The sequence below is a fragment of the Sceloporus undulatus genome, unplaced genomic scaffold (genome assembly GCF_019175285.1).
Source record: "Sceloporus undulatus isolate JIND9_A2432 ecotype Alabama unplaced genomic scaffold, SceUnd_v1.1 scaffold_16, whole genome shotgun sequence".
NCBI lineage: Eukaryota > Metazoa > Chordata > Lepidosauria > Squamata > Phrynosomatidae > Sceloporus > Sceloporus undulatus.
In genome coordinates this window covers 723,652-738,278 of record NW_024802938.1, presented here as the reverse complement: position 1 = coordinate 738,278, position 14,627 = coordinate 723,652, and the positions used below count along the sequence as shown (strand labels likewise).

Below are 14,627 nucleotides of genomic sequence, written 5' to 3'. Positions count from 1 at the left end.
GATTACATTGTATGGCAGCTACTAGCTTTCCAGCCAGTGTTCTCAGGAATGAACATTGACTGGTTCAACAACTCTCATTAGGACATACACATTCCACATTAGTGCAGGCAAGCATATATGAAACTATAAAATGGAAGTTAAGACCTTTACTCAGTAAAACACAGCCTGTTGCTCTCAATTGTACTGAGACTAAAACCCTCAGAGGACACAAGGGTTTGGTTCTAGAGAAAGCCAGGTATGTGACATGAGTGCAGTCATGGAGACTGGTGACCAAGTATATTAACAGCATTAATTAAGATATGAACAAAGCCCAGGTAGAGTTTGTTTCATAGAAACAAGGGAAGATTCTTTCACATAAAAAACCTTACTGAACTTTTCAAGTAATTCTTAAGGGTACAGAACACCTACATAATATAGAGACTACAAGAATAGATTAGGACAATAGCTAATCTTTGGAGCAAATTCATTTCTGGATAGGCACTGAGGAACTCTTTCTGTTACATTTTATTTACAGGCGTGATTCCTAGAAGCTTCATTCCACTGCCCAAGATGGTGCGAACAGCCTGGAACAGACAGAGCCTTGCCTGCCAAAAAAACAAAACAAAACAGGAAGGTGTTGGAAAGGTAACATTAATCAGGCTTTTTTTAAAAAAATAAAAAAATTATAATCGTCTCCCTGTAAAAGCAGTTTCAGAAAATAATCTGATAGTGTGAAGGTTTTGAGTGTGTGTACAGTAGTATGGGTGCATAAAATATTGAAGAATAAGGCTAAGATGCTCACTCTATACCAACATCCATTTCCTTTAAGGGGCCATTCAGACTACCTTTTACCCAGGATCAGAACTCGAATTAACCACAGGAGGTTCATATTCGCCCAGAATCTCCCACAAGCAAATCCGAGGCTTCCACACCCATTGAGGGGCAAATGCCCCTTAGCACGAGTCTTTTGAAAGCAGAGTAAAAGCTGTATCTTTTGGAAAAAAAACTGGTCCAGCGAATATGAACTTGTCCCCGATCATGATCAGGGCAAGTTCAGGGGAGGGATTTAGGTCAGAGAGAGGGCAGAACATTCCTCCCCTTCATCAGAGAAAGAGGAGGAGAAAGAAGGAGTCAGGGGAAGGATGGAAAGGGCAATCGGGGGTAATGGAGCAAGAGGAGGAGGAAGGAGCCGGAGGACGATCAGGGATAACTGAGCAAGAGGAGGAGGAGGAAGGAACCTTGAAAGGGTGCCAAGTGAAATCAGGGTAACGGAGCAGGAGCAGGAGAAGGAAAGAGCCTTGGAGAAAGGGTGCCAAGAGACAGAGGAGGATGTGGATGAAGGAGCCGGGGGGAAAGAAGGGGGTCATGAAGGGCAATCGGGGTAACGGAGCAGGAGTAGGAGTAGGAAGGAACAGGACGAAGGGTCAAGTTCAGGGGAGAGAATTAGGTCAGAGGGAGGGCACAGAACGGAACAAGATTCCCTCTCGCACCAGGCAGCTTTCTCTCTCGCTTTTTATTTTTGACAGACTAAGCGCATGCTTTTTGCTACAAGTAGATACATATATAGATAGAATGCGTGTCTGCTTGTGCTACTTTCATTTCCTTGCTCCCTGCACAGCACTTTGCAATAGACCAGGGGTAGGCAACCTGCAGCCCACGGGCCGGATGCGGCCCGGCGAGGCCTTGGGACCGGCCCCAGCCCGGTCCTGCCGCCGATTGCCACTGGGGCCTTTGGCGTTTCGCTCGAGGGGCATAGTGGGGCAATTGTATATAGAAGCCTCAGAAACATGCATTTATCTTAACATTTTTTAAAAAAATCAGCAAATTTTTTCGCATGTCCCCCATTTTTTATTTAAAATGTGCCCTCCATTTGAAAATTTTGTCCTACATTTGTCTCGGTTTATTTATTTATTTAATTTCTTTTAAAATTATTTAATTATTTATTTTTTTGGCTTCGGTCCCCCCAGTTGTCTGAGGGACAGCAACCCGGCCCTCGGCTCAAAAGGGTTGCCTATCCCTGCAATAGACTTTTTTCTAAATTATTTTTATATGCGAATGTTACAAATGTTTCTCTTTCAATTTGGCAAATTGATACAGAATGCTTTTGCTACTTTATGTGTCTGTAAGGAAATCTGGGGTGGTTGAGGGAAAGCAAAGGATGCAGAGATGCCATTTGGGGTGAGGAATTAATAATAATAATAATTATTGTATGTGTATGAGGGATTCTGAGGTCGCAAGGAGGGAGGATGCAGAGATTGCATTAGATTGCATTTTGGGGTTGAAAACGGAGGCAGGGGAAGATCCATAATCTGTAGTGACCCAAATACACACACACACATGGAGGTTATAAATTTGACAAAATACAGTGGATCCTTGTTATACGCTGGGGTTTGGTTCCATGATCCCCCGTGTATAACAAAATCCGTGTATGCTCAAGTCCCATTAAGTATAATGGCATAGCAAAATGGTGTCCCTAATAAAAAATGGAACATCAAGGTAAATTTATACTTTTTTGGAACATTTTCAAACCGTGTATGCTTAAATCCGTATATAAAAAATCCGTGTATAAGAAGGGCCGACTGTATGTGAATACTGCCACCTGTTGTTTTTTTTAAAGGAGGGGGAAAGCACACTTCCGATTGCCCAGTTGCTGTAGGAAATGTCACCTTGACGAAAGCGGAACTGAATTTGATTGACAGCAAAGGCACCTTCATTTTAAACCGGTTCCGCAAATGTGAACTCTCTGCAAGAGCTGCAATGGCATTCAGGGTTAAATTACCCCGATTGAGGTAAATTACTAGTGGGCACTTGATTCTGGATGGATTCGGGGGGGGGGGGGGGGGAGGGACCGAATCTGCCCAATTCCATCCAGCGCAAATAGGTGAGTCGGAATGGGGCCTAAAGCTCGCTCTCACTCATTCTCTAGGAATGCCCGTGGAATGAGTAGATTTCCACTCACAAAGTTTTCTTTTTTATCCTCCAGTCACTGCTTCTCTGAAAACTGCTAGGTGGTGACCCCAACTCTTCAGAGCAAATTTTGAAGGTGTACAGGGACCTACTGAGAAGAACTGTCCACCTTCTTGTTTGACTAGTGTAAATGGCACGTTGGAGAATCTGCAATGAAGGTTTATTCTAGCTAAGGGTAAGAAGCCATCTGTGAATGGGTTTACCCCTGTTGCAGTTCTGCCAAAGCAAGGGATTATATGTTCCCTTGAGGCCAGTCAGAGGCTATCATACTTTGGACATATGACGATAGGACAAAACTCATTAGAAAGGATAATGCTCAGCAAAGTAGAAGGAGTAGGAAAAGGCTGCATTACAAACAGAGATACTCAATGAAAGAAGCCACAACCCGATTTTGCTGTTAGTAACTGCAGTTCAACAACAGTAGGAGGGCTGTACATAGTATTTTAATTTCATTTCTAAACATAGTGTTTTCATGTCTATTTTATACTAGTGTCTGGCAGCTATCATGATAGGACATTCTTTCCTTCCCTTTTGTCTTACTGCTCTCCATAGTGGCCACTTACTGCTCTGGAAATGGTCCAGAAAAGCAGGTTTTAAGGCCTATTAAATATACAGAAGAGACTCCACTCCAAGTTCTGCTAGGATGAAAGAAGCAGTTCCACTGGCAGAACAACTGTTATCCTAAACTATGTTTTCTCTACTTTGATAAAGAATTTCAAAAATACCACCAAAGAACCAAACATAATGTAGCTTTTGACTTCCTGCATTTTAACTCTACCTTTAATTTAGTTTATGAACTGTTGTTCATAAGTTTATAGTATAAGCACTATTGCAAGAATGGGGTTTTGAAAAGAAAATCACCATGTGCTGAGAAAGTCGACATTGCTCACTATCTTTTCTCAGGCCAAGAAAGATTAAGTTGAATCTAAATGAAAAAGACTTCCCATTAAAATGAAAAAGCTAGGTAACTGTGAGATTTATTTTGTGGCAGTTTAATATGAACTGATGTTCACAGTTCTACAGGAATTTTTGAAGGAACAGTATCCAGACTTGTCAGTGCAGAGTTAAAGCAACTTATCCTATTATATTACTCCTTTGCTTTTAAAAAACTAAACAAAGTATTTTAATTTCTTTATTTTATACCACACCTTCTTAACGGGTTCCAAATGTTGTATCCAAAACTTTTTTCTCATGTGATCAATGATATTCCCGTGGTGATTATTTACATTACCTCTGCTAGTTCCGGAATGCTGCCTTTCACATGGAGTCTTTTATGAGCTGCAGCTGTTAAATGGCTGAAAAGAGAAATGCCAAGTCTTTAAGGCGTTACAGTCCTGAGTGGATGAACTAGGGAGTAATTCCTCCACCAAATTCAGTGGCATTTGCTGCCAATTAAATATGTTCAAGATCTAGTAGAATAATTCTAGAAAACATAGCAGCTACCAATGAGCTGATTAGCCCCATTGGCTAAGATCCAAAGCTAGTGGATTTTTCAGCTTCTGGAAAGCATGTCTATTGAAGGGTTTCTTTCTGAATTGGCAGAAAAGTGTTACATGAGGAAACTGACTCCAAAACCATTGCTCCCACCATCTCTTTACAAAGACTGCTTTGTGGCCCCAAAGAATCTTGATATGCTATGGAAGTGACAAAGTATGTGGCTCTCCAAACATTGGATGGTAACTTCCTTGATTTTTCACTATCATTTATGTTGGCTAACGCTGATAGAAACTTCAGTCCAGTCACAGGAGCAACTGTCCCACAAGTGCCATACTGTGGCACACCATGGCTGTTGCACAATAGCCATATTGCTTGGTCCATTTGTGCACAGCTATGACAATGTTCCCTTCCTGGGAATAGAATCATTGCACAGCACCAAAGTTTTAAATTGTGCAAACCTAAGTTGCTTTATGACATCACAAAGTCCCAAAAGGATGTTTCTTATACAACAGGCCATCCTTAATAAATTCTCAAGAAACATGAGAGACACTGCAGACTGTGTTAGCTGGAAAAATCAGCAGTAGCAGAACACGTTATAAACCATCCTGGGCATAAAATACTGTTTGATAACACTGAAATTTTGAACCATGAACAACTATCAGGTCAGAGTGCACAGGGAAGCCATTGAAATCCATAAACATCTGGATAATTTAAACCAGAAAGAAGAAACCCTTAAAATGAACAAAGTTTGGCTACCAGTCCTGAAAAATAACAAAATCAGGACTCCAACTCTCTTCTATGCCAGCATTCCCTGAAGATGCCAGCCACAGATGTTGGTGAAACATCAGGAATAAATTATTCTAGAACATAGCCACATAGCCTGAAAAACCCACAAAAACCTATGAATAAATTTTGTTGCTGCACTGAGAGACATTTGGGCTTAAAAATTGCCCAGATTAAAAAACAGTATTAACCTGTCTCTTCATTCCACTCATTTTTAAAAAAATATTTATTTTGCATACATTTTGTGCAGGGCAAACTATGATTATCTAGAGCTAAATCCTGTTGGTTAGTCCCAATCAATGTAGATCCTTTGTGTGATTGTTGCCTTTTGAGTCAACACATAGGTAAATTTCACTGAATTAATGGCCTTATTTTAGTTTAGTTTAGCAAGAGGAATTGCCATTTGCAAAAGGGAAGTATTAACAAACTTGGAGAAACCATGGGGTTGGTAGAAATATGAAAAGTTTAATGGGGGAATCCCGATGTGGATAAGATTGCATTACAAAACAGTTCCGAATAGTGGAACTATTTTTGGGGAAACAGAAATAAAACCAGAAAGAGAAGGAATGGCCTGGAAAAGGCTAGGTGGTCAGTTTCCTGTTATATCTATATTTATTAAGGTTGTACATTAACAGCCTTCTAATACCTTTACCACATGGGTGGGCAAAGAGAGGCCCATGGGCCACATGTAGCCCGCAGTAATGTTTTTTGTAACCTCAGGGCCTCCCAGGTTACTTTTTTTCCCTTTTCTTCACAATGCCCGCAAATGACCTCTACGACTATGGAGGCCATTTCCACCACATTTGGAAGACCCCCTGGGCCACACGGGTCAAAACAACATTTTATGAAAGTTTTGGAAAAGGTTCTTTTGCCTGCTAGGAACATGAGACATTTTCTGTTCACAACAGGAAGTGATTCTCACTCACTTCCTGTTATTAATAAAAGGCTTGTTCAGGACCTAAAACAGTCTAGGAAGTCCCCCAAAATACCCCTAGGGGTCAATGTGCAAAATACCAATAGTTTTTCCCCCTGCCTTCCACAGTTGCCCACCCATGCAGTACAATATCAAAAGAGAACAGTTTCTACAAGCTTATATATCAAATAAAGTTTAATTAGTTCTAAAGATCATGAACATTTTGGTTATATTGACACTATGTGCTGTTGGACTCAGTCACTGGAGTAAGATCACGTTACAAGAAGCCCGCAGGCAACATGACTTTGTCAAAATCAGATGATGGATGTAACAGACCATGAAAACTGACTGGTTTTTCTCGTTGAGCACATACAGTGGTTCCTCGGGATACGAAATACCCAGGTTACGAAATTTCCGGGATACGAAAAAATCCCATAGGAAATAATTGTTCCGGGTTACGAATGTTTTTTCGGGTTACGAAAAATTTTTTGGTGCTTTTCGGCGCTATTTCACACGAAATCGCGGCTTTTCCCCTATGGGTTTTCGGCTTACGAAGGCTTTTCGGGTTACGAAAGCGGCCGCGGAACGAATTAATTTCGTAACCCGAGGCACCACTGTACAATGTTCCCAGGAACAATATGTCAGCTCATTATGTCTCGGGAGTAAACACTTAAAAGACAGGACATTTCAAGGATTTCACAAGTCATTCAGAGAATGTATATCTCTTTGACCTGACATGGTATAATTTTTCACATTATCAAGATACAAAATAAATCACTCCAAATAACAAGAATTAAGATTCTGGCTGTAGATTTATGAAGAAGGTGCTCTAATCAAGCTCCAGCTCTTCCTCTGGTTTTGAATGGGCTCGCTGCATTTAATTCTTCCCAATGACTTGTTATTGATCCTGAATTCTAATCCTATTCAATAGTGAACATGTTTCTCTCTCTTACCTGAGTTTAAAGAGATAGTTAACAATATGCTTAGGCTGAAGATCTTGCGAAGACTGATGAAGAATCTCATCATATCTGAAAAGAGAAAGATTGATAGTTTATACAGTTTCAAAATCAGAAGACTTTGGCCAAATTAAAGGCATTCCCTGGGTAGCTGTGTGTTGCAAGATTTAGCAGTTTTATTCTTGCTTAACTATTATAGAATTGACTGCTGAATGCAGTTGCCATTTGGATTTAGGATGATTATACCAAAATCTTTCACAAGAATTTTGGGGGTGGGGGGATGTTTACTAACTACTACTTAGCATCTGCTATATGCAAACCATGCAACACATTAGGAAAAGAACCCTGCCTCATATTTCTGTTTTGGAAGTTGTATCTAATGTCAACGGGAACTGAAAATGCTGGCAACAGAATGCCCCATCCAACTGCTGACTTCCATGACGGTGGTGGTGAGGGTTCTGCAAAGCAGATTTGACGAAGCAGTACTTTTGAGCAAGGGGTGATTTAAAATGATTTTAAAACATTTTTAACACTCTGGAATTTGATCATATTTGTGGTAGTCCTTTCCTGTTTAAGCTATTACAATAGAGTTGACTCTGTGTCAGTTGAGTCACATGACCCTTCTGCTGAATGGCAATGTTGTGTAACTGAAGGCGTACTACTGGCAAATTCATAGGGGCAGACAGATATCCCTCAGTCAAAAATGTGCAAGCATATTGGCACTGCATGCATAGTTTTGCTTTTCAAACCTGGGGGCTGAATGGGAATGTTGCACCTCTGACAAATGTCCAGCTGCTTCCATAATGGAACTTAACACATGTATATGACATCAACAGGATTCTGGCCCATGTTTCCCACGGGACAGTCAGTGGCTTAAGCTTCCACTCTCACGTGCTCTCTTCAATCACAGTATCTGAATTACTATTCTGTCTTTCCTCTGTGCCTCCTCAGGGCATGCTAATTCTAAAGCAGAACTGCTTTTATCACTCTCAAGGTTTTTAACTATTTGTGACATTCTATTTCTATGAGGGGTTTTCAAAGTTAAAGAGTACAATCATAATTTCCTGCATAACTGGGAAATATTGGCAGCACACTGAAACCTCTGCCTTTACATATGTATATGATGCCTTTCCTCCAGTGAGTTCAAGGCAGTATAGACAGTTCTTTCCACTTGATCCTCCCAACATCTTATAAGGTAGGTCAGCTTGAGAGAGAGTGAATTACTTGTCTTTATGAAGATTTGAACCTGGATTTCCAGGTTCTATTCTAAACATTTATATTGTTTGGCATAGGACCACTAAGTATGCTGTTAGAAGGGAAGATGTTTTAGGAGTGAAACATCCCTCAAATGAAGTCCTGTATTTTGGCTAATGGCAATAGAGGTCTATCAATACAATCTTATACACGAAAGCTTCTCTAAGTGCCAATGACTTCAGAAGGACATATTCCCACCTAAGACTGGACAGGGTTGCAGTGTACATTGCCTAAAGGTAAAGGTTTTCCCTTGACAAGATTGTGTAGTCATGTCTTACTGTAGGGGGTGGTGCTCATCTCCATAACTAAGCCAAAGAGCCAGCATTGTCAAAGACAACTCTGTGATCATATGGCCAGCTTGACTGAACAGAAAACTGTTACCTTCTCACTGAATTAGTACCTATTTCTCTACAGTGGGCCCTTGCTTTACACGAGGATCCCACATAAAGCAAAATGCGCATATGCTCAAGCCCCATTATACCCAATGGGGCTCGCACTCGCCCCACGGCCGCACGGGCCATTCGTGAGCCCCATTGGAAATAATGGGGCTCATGCTCATTGTGTGGCCTTGCGTGCGTGACATGCATTCTCCCATTTCCTAGGTGGCTTCAGCATAAGCTGAAAGCCACCTATAACGAGCCCGTGTATGGCGCAGGCTCACTGTATTTGCACTTTTACATGCTTTCAAACTGCTAGGTTGGCAGAAGCTGGGATTAGTAATGGGAGCAAACTTCATCCCACGTCACTGGGGCTTTGAACTGCCAACCTGCCAATCTTGCAGTCGTCAGAGTCAGCATCTTAACCACTGAGCTACCATGTCCCTTTACATTGCCTAACCTTACTCAAAACTGTTTTGCTACATTCAGTTGTGATTCAAAGCACTTACCTTAACACTTCTAATTTATTGCAGACTTTGCTTTATACATTCTCAGCTAATGTTCCAAAATATAGCTGCTGGAGGTCATTAAGCACAGTAAAATGTACTTGCACGTAAATACTCACAGGATTGAACTACATATCATGAATGTAAAGACTAGCAAAACAGCTGTCAGGATCTGTATTCAGAATAATGCTTTGTTTGACAGGCATGATAATAAAACTTGATTTCAATGGAATATGGACTGCTCCACAGTCTCTGACTCAGCTGCTGCCTTAAATCAGGGTTGGGAAACCTGTATAGGTCTTGAGAGAATTCTACCCATAGCAGCCGTGGCAAGCTACACTATGCCACCACCAGAACTCATTGGTGCAGAAGAAGCATATGCAAGTATTTGTGCTTTAAAACAAACCATGTAAAGATCATGTAACTTGCTTGAAAGCAGATTTGTGCTTTGAGGAGCCTAATTATCCTTTAACACAAGGAACATACTGCCTGTACACCTTGTTTTCAAACTTTATGGAATTTTTCTGGACAGAAAGATTACTAAAATCTGAATATTATGCACATTTACTTGTTCAAGAAAGGTAGGTAAGTAAAGGACTGTGATGTAAACCTCAAATACCTGAGAAGATGCTGAATTAAGGAAACAGCAGGTGGATCTTGTAAACATGCCATGTTAATGTGAGACACCCGATTAACTGTTCCACACATCTCTTCTAAACTGTGAGAAGAGGGGAAGAAAAATGTATCAAAAGCCATTAAAAAAATCATGGCACCCATCATTAATGCCACACCACATTTTAAGTAAATAAACTTTTTCATCTCATTTCACATAGTGCAGTTAAGCAGACTGTGGCTGGAATTCTGTTGGTGAATTAATTCTAGTGGCAGCACTTTTTTCAGAATGCTTCACTGGCGTCAAAAAAAGGTTGATATATCTGCCAACACCATTTCGTTGTTGCCATTTCCTTCATGGCTGCTGCACACCCATTTTTGTCCTGTCATCATGGTCACTGCTGGCATAGTTCCATTGGCATAGAGCACCAACAGCACCCTGAAACCTAACACCATGATTCATGAAGAGTAAACAGGAATCAAAGTAGTAGTTTGACCTAGCAGACTAAGATTTTTTATTTTAATTGGAACAACAAATGCTCTCTCCCTCAGCCACATCATGTTGCTTCAAAAATTCTCCTTAGTTTCCAAAATGGCATACACTGTGGCATAGGAAAGAATGGAGAGGGTATTACTCTTTGGCACAAGAAGCTGATAAGCGGAAGGGGTTGATGAATTCTGGCAAATGTTTAGAACTTTATGATGATGGCATTTTTATCTTTGTGGAAGTCAGTATAATTTTAGGAAACAGATTTTAAACAGATGTCAGCAGACATGAAACTCTTAATATTTTTTTGTGAAAGACAAACTGTTAATATCTGTAACTGACCAAACCATTAATAAATCTACAGTGTTATATAAATAAAGTATAATAATAATAATAATAATACTGACAGCAATAAAATCTGCTGCATGTACACTCATGTGAGCAAGTTCCTATGATGAAATCTGAACTGTGCTGAAGGGCACTGCCAGGTATCAACAGAGAACGCGCTTACCTAGAACCTTGAAAGCAATTGTTCTGAAAAAGGAAAGTTGTCCAATTACCTATCAATAACTGCCTTTCCTTATCCTGAGCACATACAGGGAAATAAGGCTGGCCCTGCCATTAGACAGAATGAAGTAACTGCCTCAGATTGCAAATGGTGGAGCATAGTGATGGCAGCCTGCTGACTATGCCTGGCAAGCCTCCCATCTACTCCCCTGTGTGAGTGCCCATACAGCATATAGTCGTTTCCTAGATTGGCCTGCTGTCTTCAGGTGTGATGAATGATACCAAACCATCACTAGTTATGGAAATTGCAGAAAGCTTCCTGTACATGGAATGGAAGGTGGTCAGCTTCTCTTTTGCTTCAAACAGTGAGACACCTTCGTCCAGCTCTACAGCACAACTTCACAACCTGTGTTTACCAAGAAACTAATAACTGAGTAACTGCCAGCCCTTTTCCTCCTGTCACAACCACCATCATTGGCATAGTTACAGGACAGAACATTCTGATTAGAATAGGAATGTGCATCACTCTATTTTATTATTCTATTACCTATGTCATTCTACACCTTGGTGGAACAGATTCTCACTCCTCTCACTGAAACTCTTTGGACATCCCCAAATGTCCACCAGAGGTGTGGGCTCTTTGCAACAAATTTGGGGACAGCATGTGGAAAAGCACAAGTGAAAGTAGAGGTCCCATTAAATGCACAGAAATTAATTTCCCTAAAAATGGGTTGAATTTTAACCAAAATGGGACCATTTGCTTGTTTTTTATGGTCTCTCATAATTTAAGTACACCTGATCAACAAAAAAAGGCTCCATTTGAAATGGCTGTATGCAAACACATTCTCCACAATCATTTTCATTTCAAACTACTCTAAGCCAAATTCAGGGGGAAAAAACTGCTCTTCATTACACCACTTACCTGTACAGCCTGGCATGAGTGTATTGCAGGAAAACGCCAGTGTCGCCTTGGCTTTGGAGAACACGATCCCAGTTAAACTTGTAATCAGATGATAAGAGGCCCTTGAAGTCCTGAAGTCATAGATTATAGAAGCATTATGCAGACCCTTTCACAGCATCACTAGATTTTATTGCAAAAGGGAAAACAACAAAATGACAGCATGAACAGACCTGAATGATAAGTGCTGCAAGCCCAATCCTTTCAGCAGTCTCAAGAGGATTGTCAAGTTCTTTGGTTGCTGAGCAGATTAAGGGAAGAAAAACAACCTTGTTATCTCTCCGTAAAAGGAAAGCAAGCAGCTGATAAGAGAACAGATGCTATTAGCTTGGACAGGTTCTAAGCTCTTGTTTCTAAAGTGGTGAATCTAGATCTATGCTACTGGTGTGGAAGTACTACTCCTCATTTTTTAACTACAAGGATACATTAAATCCATACTTTCCCTATCAAGTTCCCAAGTATTCTACGTCAGCAGCTGCTTTCCCTGGCCTGGCTTTCCCCAAACCTGATGGAAATGTCATTTGCTCATGCTCCAGTCGCCAGCAGAACTTCCTTCTCCCCATGCAGCTAATGCCTAGTAAAATAGGTTGTGGGGGAGTTACAATCATGGCAATAGTGTCATTATCGTGACTAACTAATGATTGTGAATATGGAACAGTTACAGATGAGTGTATCTAGGTAACGGGATATGGTGGTTTTTTTAATGTTGTAAGCTGCCCTGAGTCCTAGTCCTGGGAGAAGGGTGGGATATAAATAAATGTAACAACAATAATAATAATAATAATAATAATAATAATAATAATAATAGTAGTAGTAAATATTTCACTAAGTAGCTGATATAGAATAATGGCCATTGACTTTAATGCTGTTAAGAAGCTCTTTAAATGTCAGCGATTGGCTTGTAGGAACATTGTAGTTCATAGGGCTTGCAGGCCCTATGTAGCTCCCAAGGTGATTTTCAGGCCCTTGCAAAAAGTGAACTTCCAGTTTTCTTACTGGTTAAAAAGGCTTCTTGGGTGCCTAAAATGTAGTGGAAAAGTCCCCCACCATACATACAGAGGAAGCATGGGGGAAATATTTAGATTTTTTTAAAAAGATAATTTAAAAAGTTTCACAATGGTGGTACAACAGAGGTCTCATGGGAGCGCAATGTGGTCTTCAACCTCAACTGTTGCCCAATCACACCACAGATGGGTCACAGGCTGTTACCATCAATGCTTCAGTTCTAGGCTCCTGTGAGTAAATTCCACAGACTTCAATGAACCAGGCATACGTGGGATTTCCCTCTGTTAAAAAGAAATGTTTTATTTCTAGGATAGGGTTTATTTATATGTATGTGTGTAAGTGCATGCACATAAACACGCCCTTTTAAAAGAAGCCAGGTGCAGTGGGTGAAATGTAAACTGAAACATCCAATCAAAATCTGATGAGATGGACAGCAATAAAAACAGACAAACAGAGATAAAAAGAATAAGATGAGAAATAGCCAAACAGCAATAAAACATCTGTTTCCAAAAGAACCAATCAAAAAGAGCAATCAGAGCAGATTGGAATTCAAGAGCAAGTTAGGCAGGGAAATAATTCCATTGATGGATGGGTTGTCATTGCCTGATAGGAAAAGAAAGGAATTACTTGAAAGATGGCTTAAATTTGGATTTTTTAGTGGAAATGGATGGTTTTGGGTGAGTACATATTTTTTGTCAAGCAAAAAGAGCAAATGTAAGTGTGTGACAGGATTCTGGCAGATCCTGCCATAAAAGTGGTTTAATATTTGTATTTTTTCAGTTATGTTACTGTTTATATTTATATTTTTAATAGAATTACTGGATATGATTATATTTATGTTTAGGCAATACTAATAACCTGATGAAACAGGTACGAGGGGCTTGAGGTTGAAGTATGATGGGATCTGTGGTATTTGTACAAGGGAAAAACATTCCCTGGCTGTATAATGAACAGATGTGTCGGTGAGGGTGTTGGTACTGACTTTCGCCAAGGTTGCCTCTTGGGAAGCTGAAAGAGAGATGTGTTGTGAGGAGTGGGAGATGAGATAGAGTGTATGTGAAAATGTTTTGGTTTATGAACTAAGGAGAAAAGTCCACAAACATATTGGGGGGCTGTACATTACTACTATATGCTTGTAACTGGGGATTATGGTAGTTCTCTCTACAGAAGTCAAACTGTTAACATCTTTGGTTACTGAAATAAAGTTTTGCTATTCAAATACTGAAGATTGGTTTACTGAACCATAGGGAATGGGCAGATCCTGACAGCGTAGCTTTAACCATGATCCACAGGAAGGGAGAAACAGATTTAAGTTCCAAGTGGCCATACTCAAAAGGGAAGAGCCGCTCTTTCAAGGTTCTGGGAGAAAAGTGCTATGGCCAGGAATCACCATAAGTATAAGCATTAACTTAAAGAATGATTGAGCAGCTAACTTTTGGCAGAAGCACTTTTTTCTAACATCATGGAGCAAGCTTCATCCAAAACATCTTCCAGGAAAACCACCTCTCCTTTTCGAGTCTTCATCCCCTGAACTCTCCCAAAGGGCAAATGCTGGCACCTGTAACAAACAGGGGATGCTATTCTTGCACATCAATATTATATCATTGTACCTAAACTACAATAATTGCAAACAAATGTCTCTCTGAGCTCAGATTTAGTTTCAAAAAATGAGCAAATGCCATTCTGGTTCAGAGAGAATGGCTCTACAATAATTGTAAACAAATGTCTCTCTGAGCTCAGATTTAGTTTCAAAAAATGAGCAAATGCCATTCTGGTTCAGAGAGAATGGCTCTACAATAATTGCAAACAAATGTCTCTCTGAGCTCAGATTTAGTTTCAAAAAAATGAGCAAATGCCATTCTGGTTCAGAGAGAATGGCTCTATAT

At 40.2% G+C, this 14,627-nt stretch overlaps 1 protein-coding gene across 6 annotated transcripts in view; it reads right to left on the bottom strand.

The window, feature by feature from the left end:
- Window positions 1–132: 132 nt before the first annotated feature.
- Window positions 133–14,627, bottom strand: part of LOC121917360 (probable arginine--tRNA ligase, mitochondrial) — a 33,974-nt gene continuing 19,479 nt past the window's right edge. For all 6 annotated transcript variants that reach the window (XM_042443260.1, XM_042443259.1, XM_042443261.1 and 3 more), the window contains 7 exons: window positions 14,175–14,299; window positions 11,910–11,977; window positions 11,701–11,810; window positions 9,792–9,890; window positions 7,033–7,107; window positions 4,178–4,241; window positions 133–584 (listed from right to left, as the gene is read on the bottom strand). In XM_042443260.1, the coding sequence (XP_042299194.1) occupies window positions 498–584; window positions 4,178–4,241; window positions 7,033–7,107; window positions 9,792–9,890; window positions 11,701–11,810; window positions 11,910–11,977; window positions 14,175–14,299 (628 nt within the window). In that variant the 3' untranslated portion in view covers window positions 133–497. The remainder of the gene's footprint in view (window positions 585–4,177; window positions 4,242–7,032; window positions 7,108–9,791; window positions 9,891–11,700; window positions 11,811–11,909; window positions 11,978–14,174; window positions 14,300–14,627) is intronic.